General features: G+C 35.9%; 2 protein-coding genes across 6 annotated transcripts in view; one reads left to right on the top strand and one right to left on the bottom strand.

Annotated features, from left to right (window-relative positions):
• Positions 1 to 486: 486 nt before the first annotated feature.
• Positions 487 to 10,423, top strand: SLA2 (Src like adaptor 2). 2 transcript variants are annotated; one of them, XM_087720288.1, is made up of 7 exons: positions 487 to 1,973; positions 3,996 to 4,092; positions 4,748 to 4,834; positions 4,998 to 5,101; positions 5,433 to 5,582; positions 9,466 to 9,598; positions 9,980 to 10,423. In XM_087720288.1, exons 1-7 carry the CDS (start codon positions 1,877 to 1,879, stop codon positions 10,068 to 10,070), a joined length of 759 nt encoding a protein of 252 aa, XP_087576414.1. In that variant the 5' UTR covers positions 487 to 1,876; the 3' UTR covers positions 10,071 to 10,423. The 2 variants fall into 2 exon arrangements, with proteins under 2 accessions (XP_087576414.1, XP_013908878.2); XM_014053403.2 differs by having other exon boundaries at positions 9,975 to 10,423.
• Positions 10,424 to 11,331: 908 nt separating this feature from the next.
• Positions 11,332 to 14,951, bottom strand: part of PHF20 (PHD finger protein 20) — a 43,174-nt gene continuing 39,554 nt past the window's right edge. For all 4 annotated transcript variants that reach the window (XM_087720283.1, XM_014053405.2, XM_087720284.1 and 1 more), the window contains one exon: positions 11,332 to 13,179. In XM_087720283.1, the coding sequence (XP_087576409.1) occupies positions 13,037 to 13,179 (143 nt within the window). In that variant the 3' untranslated portion in view covers positions 11,332 to 13,036. The remainder of the gene's footprint in view (positions 13,180 to 14,951) is intronic.

Genomic DNA, 14,951 nt, shown 5'->3' with positions numbered 1-14,951 from the left:
GGTGGCATGATGGTGACAGATATTGAAACATGAGTATGCTTTACGTGCAATGAGTTCAAGTCTACTTTAAGAATAAATTAAATCTAAAATATGTTTCTATTGCCTTCAAGAGAACTTCCATTTTTCTCCTGTGTAAGAGTTTGTTATTCACTAATGTGCACTAATCCACACTCTTTGGAATCTGAAGACACTTTTGAAATTATTGAGAGTAAACAGTGAAAATAGTTGCCATGGTAGATGAGCTGCAAACCATCCATTTAGCACAGATTTTACCCTTGTAAAACTTATTATCCCTTCCACCTTTTGTATTCCGAGGGGAAGATTTGCAAAACACAATACTGACCAAGAAGTTTTTATAACTGGGTGGCTATGTGGTCCTAACAGCCTTCTTAGAAATAAAGATTGTTTTGGAGATTTACTTTGCAATGCTTACTTTATCATTTTAATTCCTTATAAGAATTTAAAAACAGTCTGACTATAGTATGGAGTGCACTTTCTACCTTTGTGCACTGTGTTGAGAATGTGAACACTTATTATAGCAATCTCTTTGGGATATAATTTATCACACAGTGGTTTTCTGTGGAGAAAAATGAAACAGCCATCAACCACCTTTCCATTACGTCAAAGGAAACTGAGCTATTTGTGAGTTCTTAGAATCTAACACTTCTTAAAAACATGTACTCAAACTATAAAAAGCTATACCAAAGTGCTGTGTTTCATGTTTGGGTACACTTGACATGAAGAAGGATCAAGATAACTATTGTTTCGATATTAATTTGCCCCGGTATACTGCATGAAAAGAGTTGCCTGAAAGACTGCAGCAAAAGATCCAAACCAGTAGAAAAATAGTTTGCAGGGAACTCAATGTCATTTGTATTCTGAGAAACTTCCACTGAAGAAAAAGGCTGGGGTTTCTCCGGAGCACCCGTATGAATCGTGTTCTAGTTAGAATTGGGGGTTATCACCAGTTTCCAGAGCTTCGACATTGAAAAATTTCCTGCATCACTATCTGAAGACCCTGCTATGGTATAATGACAGGTGAGTACAAACCATTTTCAGTTAAACAAAAATATGAGATTATATGCTCTTAACTAGAATATTGTTTAAATGGGGAAAGTTAAAAACTGCACAACCGTACAAAAATTCATGGACTGGTATAATTATAGCTTCTTATTGTGTAGCAAAATGTAAAGATGATTGCTAGCAGTAGTGCAATGGAAGCAAGAGGTAGGATAAAGAAGGAAAAGCATGACACTCCATACTTTTTTTCAGGAAAGAGCCATCAACTTTGAACAAACTCTCAACAGGAAAACACTGGAGATGTTTCTGAACTTTTTCTTATTCATAGGATTATGCTAGTAGCAGATAAATCGTTTTTTTACTACCATAACATGAACATTTTAGTATCAGTATTAAGTTCATGTCTTCCAGGTTACAGGGCAAGAGGTTTTTTTTAAGGCAAATTCTTAGAAAAAAAGGCTTTGATATGGAAGCCATCTTAATTATGATGCCCTAAATTCAGGACAACTTTTTTTATTATTACATTACTAATGTAATACTGCATTCCTGAGCAATATTCATCAGTCCATGCTGGGAAATTGGCCATCTTACCTCTCCCTTCCCCTGACTTCAGAAGTTGTTGCTTCTTGTTTGTGGTATGATTTAATACTTTCTCTTTCAACACTAATAAAAACATTTACCTTAGAAGAAACTAGAAAATGGCAGCTGATTAATTGTTAACAGCATTTGGTTTCTTCTGTATTTTTCCAACAGTCTTCAAGCACAACAACGTGAATTTTTATGTTTCTTTTCTGCCTTTTGTTGATAGGCCTCTCTGAGTGGTATACTAGAAGACTGCTGTTAGGAACAAATTGTGATGGGAAGCTTGGTCTGTAAGAGGAAACAGATTGCTAACCAGACAAGCCTACAAGTGAACAGAAGGCATAGCCAGAGCGATAGTGTACATCTGCCAGGTAGGGGTTATGCTGTGCTACCATCAGTCTGAGTCTTAAAAACAAACGCACACAAAGTGTGCCTATGCTAGACTAAATTCATAGTCATCCAGTTTCTAGTCTAATGACTTAAGCACTACACCAACGTCGCTCTACAACAGCAAAGGAGGGATTTAATCTTTATCTCCTTAGTCTGTGCTTCGCCATTTTGATTTTAGGGGACATAAAGAAAAAGCCTCCATGCAGAAAAATAGGGGGAAATATTTATAGGCTTCTGGACATCTAATTTTTGCATGTGATGATTTATTTTCATACATAACAAAACAATTTATGTGATTTATTACCCAAAAGGTTACAGTGATATGATATACAGATATACATACATACATATTGTTTGTGAAATTTTATGTCATGTACTATGATCTAGTTCTGTGTGCCAGTGGAAATGGAAGTTAGAACTTCCATCCTAGTTATCTAGCAGCTTTTATTAATTTTGGTTGAGAAATTCTAAATCCTTGATTGAACATGCATTAACATAGCAACTATAATTATTTAGTCTGCCCCACCATGCGGCAGTGAGGAACAATGTGGGACAGATTATCCCACTACCAGATGGATTTGCAATTGGCCAATTTGCTAGTAGCTGATACTAGCAAATTGGATTCCTTGATGGGTCTACATCCACATGGAGGAAGGTATCTCAGGGTTCTGTCCTGGCCCGAGGACTCTTCAACATCTTTATAAAACAGGAAATACGAGGGATGCTCTTAAATTTGTAGATGACACAAAACTGGTGGAGGATAAGATTGCTAACAATCCAAAAAAAACAAGCTCAAGAGTAAAATAAAGTGCAACAAAACATTGTTCAATAATGAGAAATGGAAGATTGTGCACTTAGCTAGGAAAAACTAGATGCACGATTATGAGACAGATGATACCTGGCTTAGAGGTAGTAAATGAGAGAAGAATCTGGTAGATCACAGACTAAATGTGGGACACTAAGAGACTGTAGGTTTTGGCTTCATCACGGAGGTATAGTGTCAAGCTCACAGGAAGTTCCTATTTAATCTTTGTACTTTACAAGAGAGACTCAGTTTAGTAGGGGAAAAAAATCTGGACTAGGTCTCCCTTAGGTAGAGAAGATAGCTGGATATCTGTCATTTTCTGTGACCCTAGATTGGAGAGTCAAAATAACATCCTGGAAGAATGTAGTTATGCTAGCCATGAAAAACTTCATGGATCTGTCCATGTAGTTACCAGAAGACTGACTCGAAGAACCATAATCATAAAATTTTAATAGAATATAATCCTTTATTGGCCAAGTGTTATTATTTGGTGCATATGCTCTCAGTGTACATAAAAAGACAGGATTGTCTTTTTAAGATTGAAGTTTTATTCAGTAGCATTGGTAGTGACTTTCAAAAACAAAAGAGCCTAGTATCATTCTTAGAGAATTAAATGATAAATAGAAAAATATTAATTACCAACCTGTAATTATAGCCATTAGGATGAGCATTCATCATCAGTTGTGGTGAAATAGATGCAAAAAACAAGTGATTAGTTTTAAAATGTTTTAACTAACAGCTAAGTAGCCTGAAACTGAAAAGTTGAAGTAGACAAGATGAAGCAAGGGAATTCCACTGATAGCACCTGGCTATAGAGAATGCTGCCTGGCATTCTCACTTGAGTGCTTCAGCCTGGGGGGGGGGGGGAGGGCAGTAAGGGAAAAATCTTCCTTAATCTGAGTACATTTGTATAAAAATATGGCTTTATAGAATTCTGGATTCAAATTACGTAGTGCTATAATGAAATGTTCTGTTGACCACAAAGGAAAGGGAAACAATTTAGTGTTGTTTAATATTGTTGAGAATTAGCTTCTATCAACACATCAGTTTCTACATTCTAATCTAGAGGAAACTTTGAGATAAAATAAGACATACAGTATGTAAAGCATTTTGCAAGAATACTTCAAATATTGAGAGATTACAATCGCATTACAATCAATTAACCTGGTTGGTGTTTATTTTTTCTTTTAATCTGCAGTTGCCAATTCCCCCCTGATTATTGCAGTCAGTGATTTTCCTTCTAGATACAGAGAGCCAGTACTAAGGATGGGGGAACAGCTGAACTTGCTATCTGAGTGAGTATTAACAGACAAGGGACAAAACATCAAGCAGTGCAGTTAATATTATGGTAGTCATCAAGAGGGATCTATCCTGGAGGGGTTAGGGATTTTCCACTGAAGAAAATTCCAATTTTGAAAACATCCGTTGTCAGACCTTATTTTTTCATATCTACTTCGTATTAGTTGTCCAAATTAATTGCCGATTCTCCATTTTTACTGTTTTGTATTTGTTTAATGTTACTGATATCTAAAATTAAGAATAGCATACACAAAATATGTAAATAACCAATAAAAAATAAATTAGGAGTCCTTATGGAGCTGGCCTAAATTATTTGAGGTCTGCTCTGAGTAGTTAGAAGGGCTAAATTCAGCCTTTCTCAACTTGATCCTCATTTGCATTAATACGATAATTCCCAAAAATTCCAGTTGCCATATGGTTGGTCAGTCTGAAGATTGTAAACCTAACACATCTGGGTGGTTAAATTAACCCTCATCCTTCATATTTAAAGTCTGGATTTTTGGGGTGTTAATGTAGTCCCAAGGGATAATTGGGGAGCATTTTTCTGATGAAAAAGTCTGCTCCTTGACTAGATTTTTAGGAAACATGGTAACTTATTCATGGAGTAGTTACTTGAGGCCATGGCTTTAAGTTGCATTTCTTCTCCTGCAGAGAGGGTGAATGGTGTCAAGTCAAGTCAGTAGCAACTGGCAAAGAATGCTGTGTACCTAGCAACAATATAGCTAAAATCTCACACAGGTAAGCATTGTGGTTTTTCTCTGAAGTAACATCAAAGAATATTGGGGTGTATGTGTGTTTCTGTGTTCTAAGAGATCCTCAACTCTACCAAAAAAGTAGTTTCCCCCTTAACTCACACATATTTTTCATAGGCAACTGACCCCTGCAGTGTTTTTATCTTCAGGTGGCTCTATGAAGGCATTGATCGAGCCAAAGCTGAGGAGTTGTTACTGTTGCCTGCAAACCAGGAAGGTTCTTTCATCATAAGAAAGAGACAAGCGAAGAAAGGTATGGATTCTAGAAAATGCCCACAATAATTTTCCAGTTCTAAAAGCGTGAGGAAATATAAGATACACCAAGTGTGTGCGCTTCACAGGGCCTACCATGGATGAAATGTGAGAACATCTAATTAAGCTTTGAAATTAATAGTTAAGCTTTCTCCTTCAACTAAGACACAATGCAAGTTTTAAGGATACTAGCATAACTCTAAAGACCAGAAAAAAGATCTAAATGCTTTCAAGAGAATTTAATGAAACATATACATTTCATTGTTAGCATTAGGATTGGGTGGACTTGTTTTCTGTCTCAATGTTACAGATTGTTTTTTTCTGATAAACAGGTTGCTACTCTTTATCAATCAGATGCACAAATCATGAATCCTGGAATTGTGTAAAACACTACCGCATTAACTGCTTGGAGAACAACTGGCTTTATATTTCCCCCAGCCTTACCTTCCCAAGCTTGCATGAACTGGTGGACTATTATTCTGGTAATTATTTTTAAATTAATTATAAATTAAAAGAAATTATACATTCTTTTCAGTTTCTGTTTGTGGCAGTCTTTCTCTCTGTTAGAAAAAAGAGAGACATTGCTTTATAGCATGTTGGTCATTAGGCAAAAACTTCAGCCCTTTGGAGATAAGGTGGAAATGACCAGATCTGTTAGATTCTATACTTCTGGCTTCTTCTCAGTGAAAGATAACTTTAGTGCCACCATATTCTTGATTCTCAAAGTACCATTTTCTATCATTCTAATTGCCATTTATTTTATTGTAATTTAAAATAAGGAGTCTGGGTAAAAAATGTTGACCAACATTTGGAAAATAAATAGGTTATTCAGTTTTACCATTTGTTGTCTGCTGTATGTGCCCAGTGTGAAGTTCAGAATGTGTTAAAAGCCATTTCTTGCCTCTCTTGTTAGTTGGTTAACTTTCTTGGCTGCTGTATTCACTTTTTGGATGTTTTTAATTTTGTTATGGTTTTAGAATTTTAAGCCACCCAGTCATTTGGCTGAGATGGCTAGCTATAGAAATTTAATAAACAAATAAATAAGATTTGTAAGAATGTGGTGAAAAGTCTAGGACTGTTATGTGATTATGCTTTAAGAATTATTTTTAAATTTGGGTATTTTCACCAAGAAAATAAAGTGCATTATTATCCAAAAGCTGGAAAAGCAAGTGACTTTTGCAGCTGGATATTTTTCTCTGCAATACAGGTTGTCACAAAACCCTATATATGAAAATCTTTTTTTTTCCAATTTTTTATTTTATCAATTTCATATATACATTCACAATTATATGATCTCATAACTGTTATTAATAATATGTATTTATAACAATTTTTCCCTACAGTTGACAGTATACTTGAAAATTGCTTTCTTACCATCCCATAGATCCATCTTATCTTACAATGGTCTACTTCTTCTTCCCTCCCTCCCTCTTTCCTTCCCTTGTTTCTTCTCTCCTACTCTCCTTCCTTCCCTCCCTCCCCCTTTCCTCCTTCCTTTCTTTTCTCCTCTCCTTCCTTCCCTCCTTTCTTCTCCTTCCTTTCCCTTCTTCTCTCCTACATTCCCTCCTTCCTTCCCTTTCTTCTCTTCCTTCCCTCCTTTCTTCTCTCCTTCCTTCCTTCCCTTCCTTCTTTCTTCTCTCCTTTCTTCCTTCCTCCTGTCCTTCCCTTCCTCCCCTTTACCCTTCCCCTCTTCCCTTTCCTCCCCTCTTTCCTCCTCTTACATTCCCTCCCATTCTTCCTCTGCCTTTCCCTTTCTCCTATTTCTCTCCTTTCTCCTCTCCTTCTTATCTTTCCTTCTACTCCTCCCTCCATCCACTCTATCCGTTGTTGTGTTTACATATTCTCCTCTTCAGGGGATGACCTGGTTCTCTTTCTTTTTTCCTTATTTGAAAGTTATATAAAAAAAGGCAAGATTTACAAAATACAAGATACAAAAAGAGATAAAGCTCTTTACATATTTTCATCTCCCATAGCTCATCTCGCCTTACCTAGTCTAAGACTAGGTTGCTAATTCCATGCAGGTAGTTATAACAGATTACCTATCAGCTTTTCAAGTTTTTCCAACGTTGTGGTCTAATGGTGTTACTCAATGGTGAATTCTCACCTCTAATACATTTCTACTCTCATTTGTCCCTCTGTCTTTGTGTATTGTATATTTGAGTTGTTGCTTAGATCATTTTAAGTTAGTCAACTATCTCCTTTTATATCTTAATCCTCACTGTCTCATCAAGTCATTTGTATAATTTCTCCCAGACTTTGTAAAAGTCTGTGTCTTCTTTTTCGTTAATTCGCATTGTCAATCTGTTCATTTCCGCTAATTCTAAGATTTTATTCATCACCATTGTACTAGTGGGGGCATTTTCACTTTTCCAGCACTGCGCGTAAGCGATCCTTGCCGCCGTCAAGATATGGACGAGAAGGTATTGATTGGTTTTACCTATTTTTTGATCTGTTATCCCTAATAGAAACATTTCGGGCTTGAGACTTAATTTAATTGACATGATTTCATTCAGCCATCTTAGCGTTCGCTTCCAATATGTCTTAGCCACCAGACACGTCCACCACATGTGGTAGTACGTGCCCAGTGTTGTTTTGCATTTCCAGCATTTGGCCGATAATTTTGAGGAAATTTTTGCCAGTCTTGTCGGAGGGAGATGCCAGCGGTAGAACATTTTGTATATATTTTCTTTATAGGCCGTCGACTTCGTTAATTTCAGGTTCCACTCCCATACCCTTTCCCAGTCATCCAGGTCAATTGTGTGGCCGATATTCTGGGCCCAGGTTACCATGACTTCTTTCACTCTTTCTGCTTCCATTTTTCGGATCAGCAAAGTTATATATTTTCGAGACTAATTTCTCGTCTGGTCCTATTAAGATTTTATCCAATTCCTGGTCCTTGTCCTGAAAGCCAAATTGTGCTAGATCTGATTTGTATTTATTTTGTATTTGAAAGTATGGCCACCAATCAATATTTATTCCCATTTCAGCCAAATTTTCCCTGGAATTTAGTCTATTTTGGTCATCTAACAGTTGTTTGTAAATAACATTTTTGTCAAAATTTATCAGGTTTGGGTATATCAGGGCTTCCGTCGGGGATATCCATTTGGGTAGTTGGATATAGAATTTCCTTCTAATTTCCAGCCAATCATTAATCAGTACCCCTCTTAAATGGTGTCTTCTAAAATGATTGTGGACTTTGTTTCCCTCACACCATAAGTAATTGTGCCACCCCCATTGCAAGTCGTGGCCCTCTATCGTTAGGATTCTTTTGTTGGTTAACATTACCCACTCCTTTATCCACATTGTTGTTGCTGCTTGATGATATGCTTTCCATTCCGGTAGGCCCATTCCACCTTGCGCTCTTTTATCTTGAAGATGCTTATATTTTATTCTAGGCTTTTTGCCATTCCACACAAAATTTCGTACCATTTTATCCAAATCATTATAAAATTTTTCTCCTAATTTGACCGGTGCCGTTTGAAATAGAGTATTTTTGGCAAGACATTCATCTTGATTACTGCGATTCTTCCCATCAACGATATTTGTAGCTTCGACCAATTTTTAAAATCTTTTTGGATGCTTCGTAATAGTTTATCATAGTTATCTTCTTTTATAGAAGAGCATTTCGCAGATAGCCAAATCACTAAGTAGTTGACCTTTTTAGTTACCTTTAATTCCATTGCTTTCTCTAGTTCTTCTATCTGTTTTTTGGGAAAGTTCTTTATAATAATTTTTGTTTTTTCCTTATTTATTTTTAATCCGGCCACACGCCCAAAGTCCTCAATGTCCTTCATTAATTTCGGTCCTGAGATTAGAGGGTCTTCCACAATAAAGACCATGTCGTCAGCGAAGGCCTGTGTTTTATATTGTTCTTTTTATGGTCAAACCCCTAATTTCCTGATTCAATCTTATCTGATTTAGGAGTACCTCCTAAACCATTTGTTGTCTGCTGTATGTGCCCAGTGTGAAGTTCAGAATGTGTTAAAAGCCGTTTCTTGCCTCTCTTGTTAATTGGTTAACTTTCTTGGCTGCTGTATTCACTTTTTGGATGTTTTTAATTTTGTTATGGTTTTAGAATTTTAAGCCACCCAGTCATTTGGCTGAGATGGCTAGCTATAGAAATTTAATAAACAAATAAATAAGATTTGTAAGAATGTGGTGAAAAGTCTAGGACTGTTATGTGATTATGCTTTAAGAATTATTTTTAAATTTGGGTATTTTCACCAAGAAAATAAAGTGCATTATTATCCAAAAGCTGGAAAAGCAAGTGACTTTTGCAGCTGGATATTTTTCTCTGCAATACAGTAGGTTGTCACGAAACCCTATATATGAAAATCTATCATGTTTGTTTATTCTCTTTAATAGAAAGTAGTGATGGCTTATGTTGCTGTTTAAAGAAACCATGCTTCATCCAAGGAGCTAGTTCCAGCTTGTTTCATAATCTTCCAAAACCTGTGGAAGTAAAAAGATCTGCTCTCAACTGGCAACAGATCAAGAGGTTATTTTATTTTTTACATTCAACCTATAATCAACCTCTCTCCATGGAACCGGTCCCAATGTCCAAAAGGTTGGGGGTCACTGTTCTACACTGGTTCTATACCATTTTAAAAACAACCCATGAGAATAGTTGTTTCTTTTCAACTCCAGAATCCTCAGCTGTAACAAACATAAACCACTGGAGCAAGAAATTATGTTGCTACAAGGGAAAAAATTCATCCCACTAGCAAAAGCAAACTTTCCAGTGTACTTTCCAGAAAATGCTGGTAGTTGTTTGCCTGTTCTTATGAGCATCATGCATTACTTGAAACAAAATAAAAACAAAGTCATTATTCTTCTTTTAACAATGTTGCTCAGAAATGTTTTTTTCTATCTAGCTCAGACTTGTTGTCAGAAGAACCGCTAATAGAAGACTCACCCATCAGTCTTGGCTTGCGAGAAGCAGTTACTACTTACCTGTATATGACCGATGACCTGTCATTACAGGGCACACCAAAGAGAAAAAGAAGGCAAACCAAAGATATCTAAAGCAAATATTGGAAGTATTTCTGGAATAGGAAACTTGAACACAAGATCTGTTGAATTTGTGGTATTTTTATCAAGTTGATTCAAAGTGGTTATCCTTAAACCAGTGTTATCATAGTTATACTTTTCAGCTTTTTCAAGAAGCTTGGCTCATTGAAATATTGTGGTTCTTTTGGTTTGTGTGTATGTGAAGTATATTTATGTATTTTTCCTACTGGTTTTGCACGTGGTAATTCATAATTGATTAGTAATGCAAAAACTGAGATATTCACAATAAACCAAGTAACTGTTTCACACGGCTGCAATGGAGCATTGTGACATTATTGTCAACAGTTCAAGAAACAAAGGAAAGCAAGGAAAGATGCTTTCTCTGATCCGAGAGGAAGAATGATAGGAATGGAGCTACCAAAAGTAGAATGGAAATGCAAGTGTTCTCTATACAGAATCCACACGTGGCACATAAAAGGCACCCAAAAACATATTTGGCCACACTCATAAACTGCATGGTTTGCTTAATGAAGCCACAGTACATTGGTTTTATGTTAAAACTAAACAAATTTCACATGTTCACCACCTTGAGTTATTTGTAAAAATAATAAAGGAGGAATACAAATAACAATTTAAAAATAAATTATAGTGGAGTCATTGATGATATCTGAACTTGGTTGTTTGCTTGCAAATATTTCGTAACCTGATTAGCACTGACCTTACTTAATTGGGTAATGAAATATCTACAAGGAAACAACCAAGTTCAGAGAGCACCAAGAAATCCATAGTTCAATCCTGAGTTACACATATTCTCTTATATTGTAACTACATTATAGCCTGAATAATAAGGAAACCAGTCCAAAGTCCACAAAAATAGTATTGAACTTGTCTGGCTCCTAGTTTCCTACACAGCAGACTTCAGGAATATGGAATCACGGGTCTTCCAGATGTTGTTAAATGATAATTCAGTGTCCCCAAGCACTGGTCATGATAATTAGAAGTTCTATCAGTTACGATTTGTAACACTTTTAAAGTTACATATGTCTAAGCCCTGCTCTATAGTTTTAGGATTATCTTCAACATTGAAGGGATATAGCTAGAAATATAAGTTATTCAAGCCTTAACAAAATGCAGTTACTTGTCTACAACAGAAAGATATTTTTTTCAGGGATACCTTGTTATCTAGAAAACTCCGCATAATGTTACTATGAGACAACTGGATGTCTTTTAACAATCACAAACTTTATTCCAATTTATTACAGCAAAATAATTTTTATCTGGTGTACAGCTGCTATACTTATAACCTGTAAGAGCCAAATAATTGGAGACAAATTATTCCCTGAAATTAGTCTTGGCATAAAGTCTCTGTCAGAATGCAAAAAAAGTAGACTGTTTTTGAATGAGATAAGATGGTCAGAAAAATGTTACTTCTATGACGAACACTAGATAACTGAAACCTACATAATTCTGCAGCATATAAACATTACGGATTTTTATTCATAATTACCAATTTGTACACTAAACAGGTCTTCAACTCACAAATGTGCTTTAATTTAAACTTTGGTGGTGTCAAAAACAAGTCCAATATCAAGGTAGGAAAAATCCAACATTCAGAACACCCAATGCAAAAATACCCTATTCTGTCCACCTCAAAGTAATTTCTCGTCCCAGATGTTATCTAACAAAAAGGAAGCAATGATGGAAATATGATCTGCAGGCAAATGATATTCTTAAACATATAAAATAGTTACGATACACCAATGTTCGAAAAGCTACTATATAATGTAGCTTCAATGTAAGCAGCATTTCTTCACTTTGATCTCACAAATAATGCTAGTAAGGAAACTAAAAATAAAAGTACAAAAAGGGGTTTCAAAAACATCGTTTAACATAATGTCCCATTGCTTTTGGGAACAGTACCTCATGCATAGACCTTGAGACTCTTTGTTATACACAAATATAAAATTAACTGATTCCCAAAACCACACTTTACAAGTATCTACAATGAAAACATTTATAATATTGAAAAAGATTATGTTTCAAACTATAACCGGAATGGCAATTATTAACAGTAGGGGAGAAAACAATACCATGACCATCACTGGCCATGGTCAGATCTCAATCTGTAATACACCCTTCCTTGTGTAGACACTTTTACACCCTGCGTTCAGGATATGTCATCAGTACATGGGAGGCACAGCATGGCCAGATTTAAAAATTCAAGAATGCAAAGAAGCTCAACATAAATGGGTGTCCCAGTACCATGAGAATCATGCTACAATGTCATGATAAATATGGAAAATGATAATTTACTAGGAAACGAAGTGCAACCAAATTGGGACCTTCTACTACATCTATTTAAAATAGTAGATTAGTTTCAGATCATATATGCAAACCTCTTGTAACAGTTTATTATAAAATTAGACATTCATACTTGCTAGGCTTGAAAATATGTTCTATTGATTAAATACCATAGTTATGCATAAACTATTAGGATAAAGTATGAGTCTTTCTGACACATTAAGTCGCTTAAATAAACTAGGCAGAATGTTATCTACAGCCTTGGATCACTAATTATTTTTTGGCTCTTAAACTGTTCTCCAGTGGCACAATTTTGTCAGTGTATATATGAAAAGAACATTAATGGTTATCTCAACTTGATACAAGGAATGAAAAAAATCCTTTGCCAACCTGCTCCTACATTTTGAAGACAAGAATAAATCCCTTTCCATAATGTTAAAAAATGCCAAGCAAAGGCCAACTGAACAAAATAAGGGCAATCTCTTTACTTTTATGAAGAGTAACCCTTGACCCTAAATAATTCCCTGAAGTCAGTTCTGCATCACATGCAACAAGCATGCTATTTCATTAAAATAGAGAATGCTCATCATACGACAGGCTCCAGCCATCCAGCAGAAATTTCATATCATGTTGAACAGCAAAGTGCTATTTGTTGTACTTTGCCCAAGTCTGTGAGAAGTTGTTTTATACAATGCTTCAGTTGAGGAAGTCTTGCTAATGGTTCTGGTGGCTCCAGCTCTCCAGTATAATCCAACCAACTCTCTAAAACTGTAAGAGAAGGTACACAACAATCACAAAGGTCTAAGTTACTGATGGCTAAATTTAAGTAGATTTGTATTAGCTATAAAGAGTTTCAGTAGAATAGTGTCTTTCATTTAAAGGAATCAATTTTTCAGATACTTTTTAATGAAATATATTAACTATCAAGCAATTTAAAATAGCACCCCAATTACAGACATACAGCAGTGAACTGTTATAATCTGAACCTAGATCAAAACTTATGTTTGGAATGTTTTAATCTGAGCACAGATTAAATGAAGGATTGGTCTGTGCGTAGTACTGGAATAGAGGAGGGAGCAAAGATGTTTGTTGGCTGAGTGGAGGGTGTTGACAGAACAAAGAAAGTCACTGGGAAAACTAGTGGGATAAGCAAACTGTTTTGTTATGCTGTGTTATGAACCAATGACAGGTAAGAGGAAGTGCCAGTCTTGCCCTATTTGTCCCATCTGAATTTTGCTTAAAACCTAGAATTAGAAAGAAGTTTGACAGAACATTGAGAACACTGTTTGCTCCAGGTTTAAAATGTTTTTCCAGTTTTATGCATGCTACTAATATGTGTAGTGATTGAGTGGTTAAGATGCTGGGCTTGTTGACTGGAAGGTTGGCATTCGAGACCTACGTACTGCGTGACAGAATGAGCTTCCATTACTTACCCCAGCTCCTACCAACCTAGCAGTTTGAAAGCATGTGAATGCAAGTAGATAAAGAGGGACTACTTTGGTGGGAAAGTAAGTGTTCAGTGCACCTTCGGCATATAGTCATACTGGCCACATGACCACGGAAGCATCTTTGGACAACAATGGTTCTTTGGCTGTGAATTGGAGATGAGCACTCCCTTCTAAAGTCAGAAATGACTGGCAGGGGAAACCTTTACCTTTTAATATGGGCTATGAGGAGTGCTCTTTATTATTTTTACTAAAAATCTGAAAGTTAGAGATGAGCCGTCCACTAGGGAGATTTGCAAATGATACCCCTATATTCATAATGGTGAAACTGAAGGAGATTGAAGAGGTGCAAATGGAACTCCAGTCACTTGATGGTATTTGAACTGACATCCAGAAAACACATATTGGAGTTACAGTGGAATAGCGAAAGCAAGAAGTTCCTCCCTTACAGCTTTGTTTTTTGATTTTCTAGCTATAGCTAGGTAAATGATGGCATATAGTTGAAAGTAGATGTGATTCAACATTATTAACTGTTGTTTTTCATTTCAAGTATATAGTAGCATATATAATTTTCAAGCTATATTGGAAACTACATCAATTTACTGTAACTTTATTTAGAATGTTTTCAGATACATCAAGCTTGTTTAGTAAAAGTTCCATCATCAGTCAGTCAGTCAGTCAATCAGACAATCAATCAATCAAAGAAACCAACTGAGAAATCACAGGAAAAGTGCTGCGGGCAAAGCATATGGAATCAAAGGATTGTTACTTTACTGCATGTAATTTTCAAGAGATACTTTTTAAAAATGGTTGGAGAATACACACATATATGTATATAAACATTTATCAAAAACTACTATAAATTCTAAGTCAGATTACTGCCACATATCTTTGGGATGTATGTGAGACACTAGTGTTTTAAGATAGCAATCTTGAAATCAGGGAACTGAGACTGTCTGACTTAAGAACGAAGCTATCCGGGTGGCTTTGGGCCAATTACTTTATTTCAGACTTAGGAAAAGGCAATGGCAAACCACTTCTGAAAATTTTGTTAAGGAAACAGCATGGAGCAGTACATGCATTCTTGACTCAAAG

Source organism: Thamnophis sirtalis, unplaced genomic scaffold (genome assembly GCF_051295495.1).
Source record: "Thamnophis sirtalis isolate CommonGarterSnake01/CBP01778 unplaced genomic scaffold, rThaSir2_p1.2 scaffold_7, whole genome shotgun sequence".
Taxonomy (NCBI): Eukaryota; Metazoa; Chordata; class Lepidosauria; order Squamata; family Natricidae; genus Thamnophis; species Thamnophis sirtalis.
This window is presented reverse-complemented; position numbering and strand designations above follow the sequence as displayed.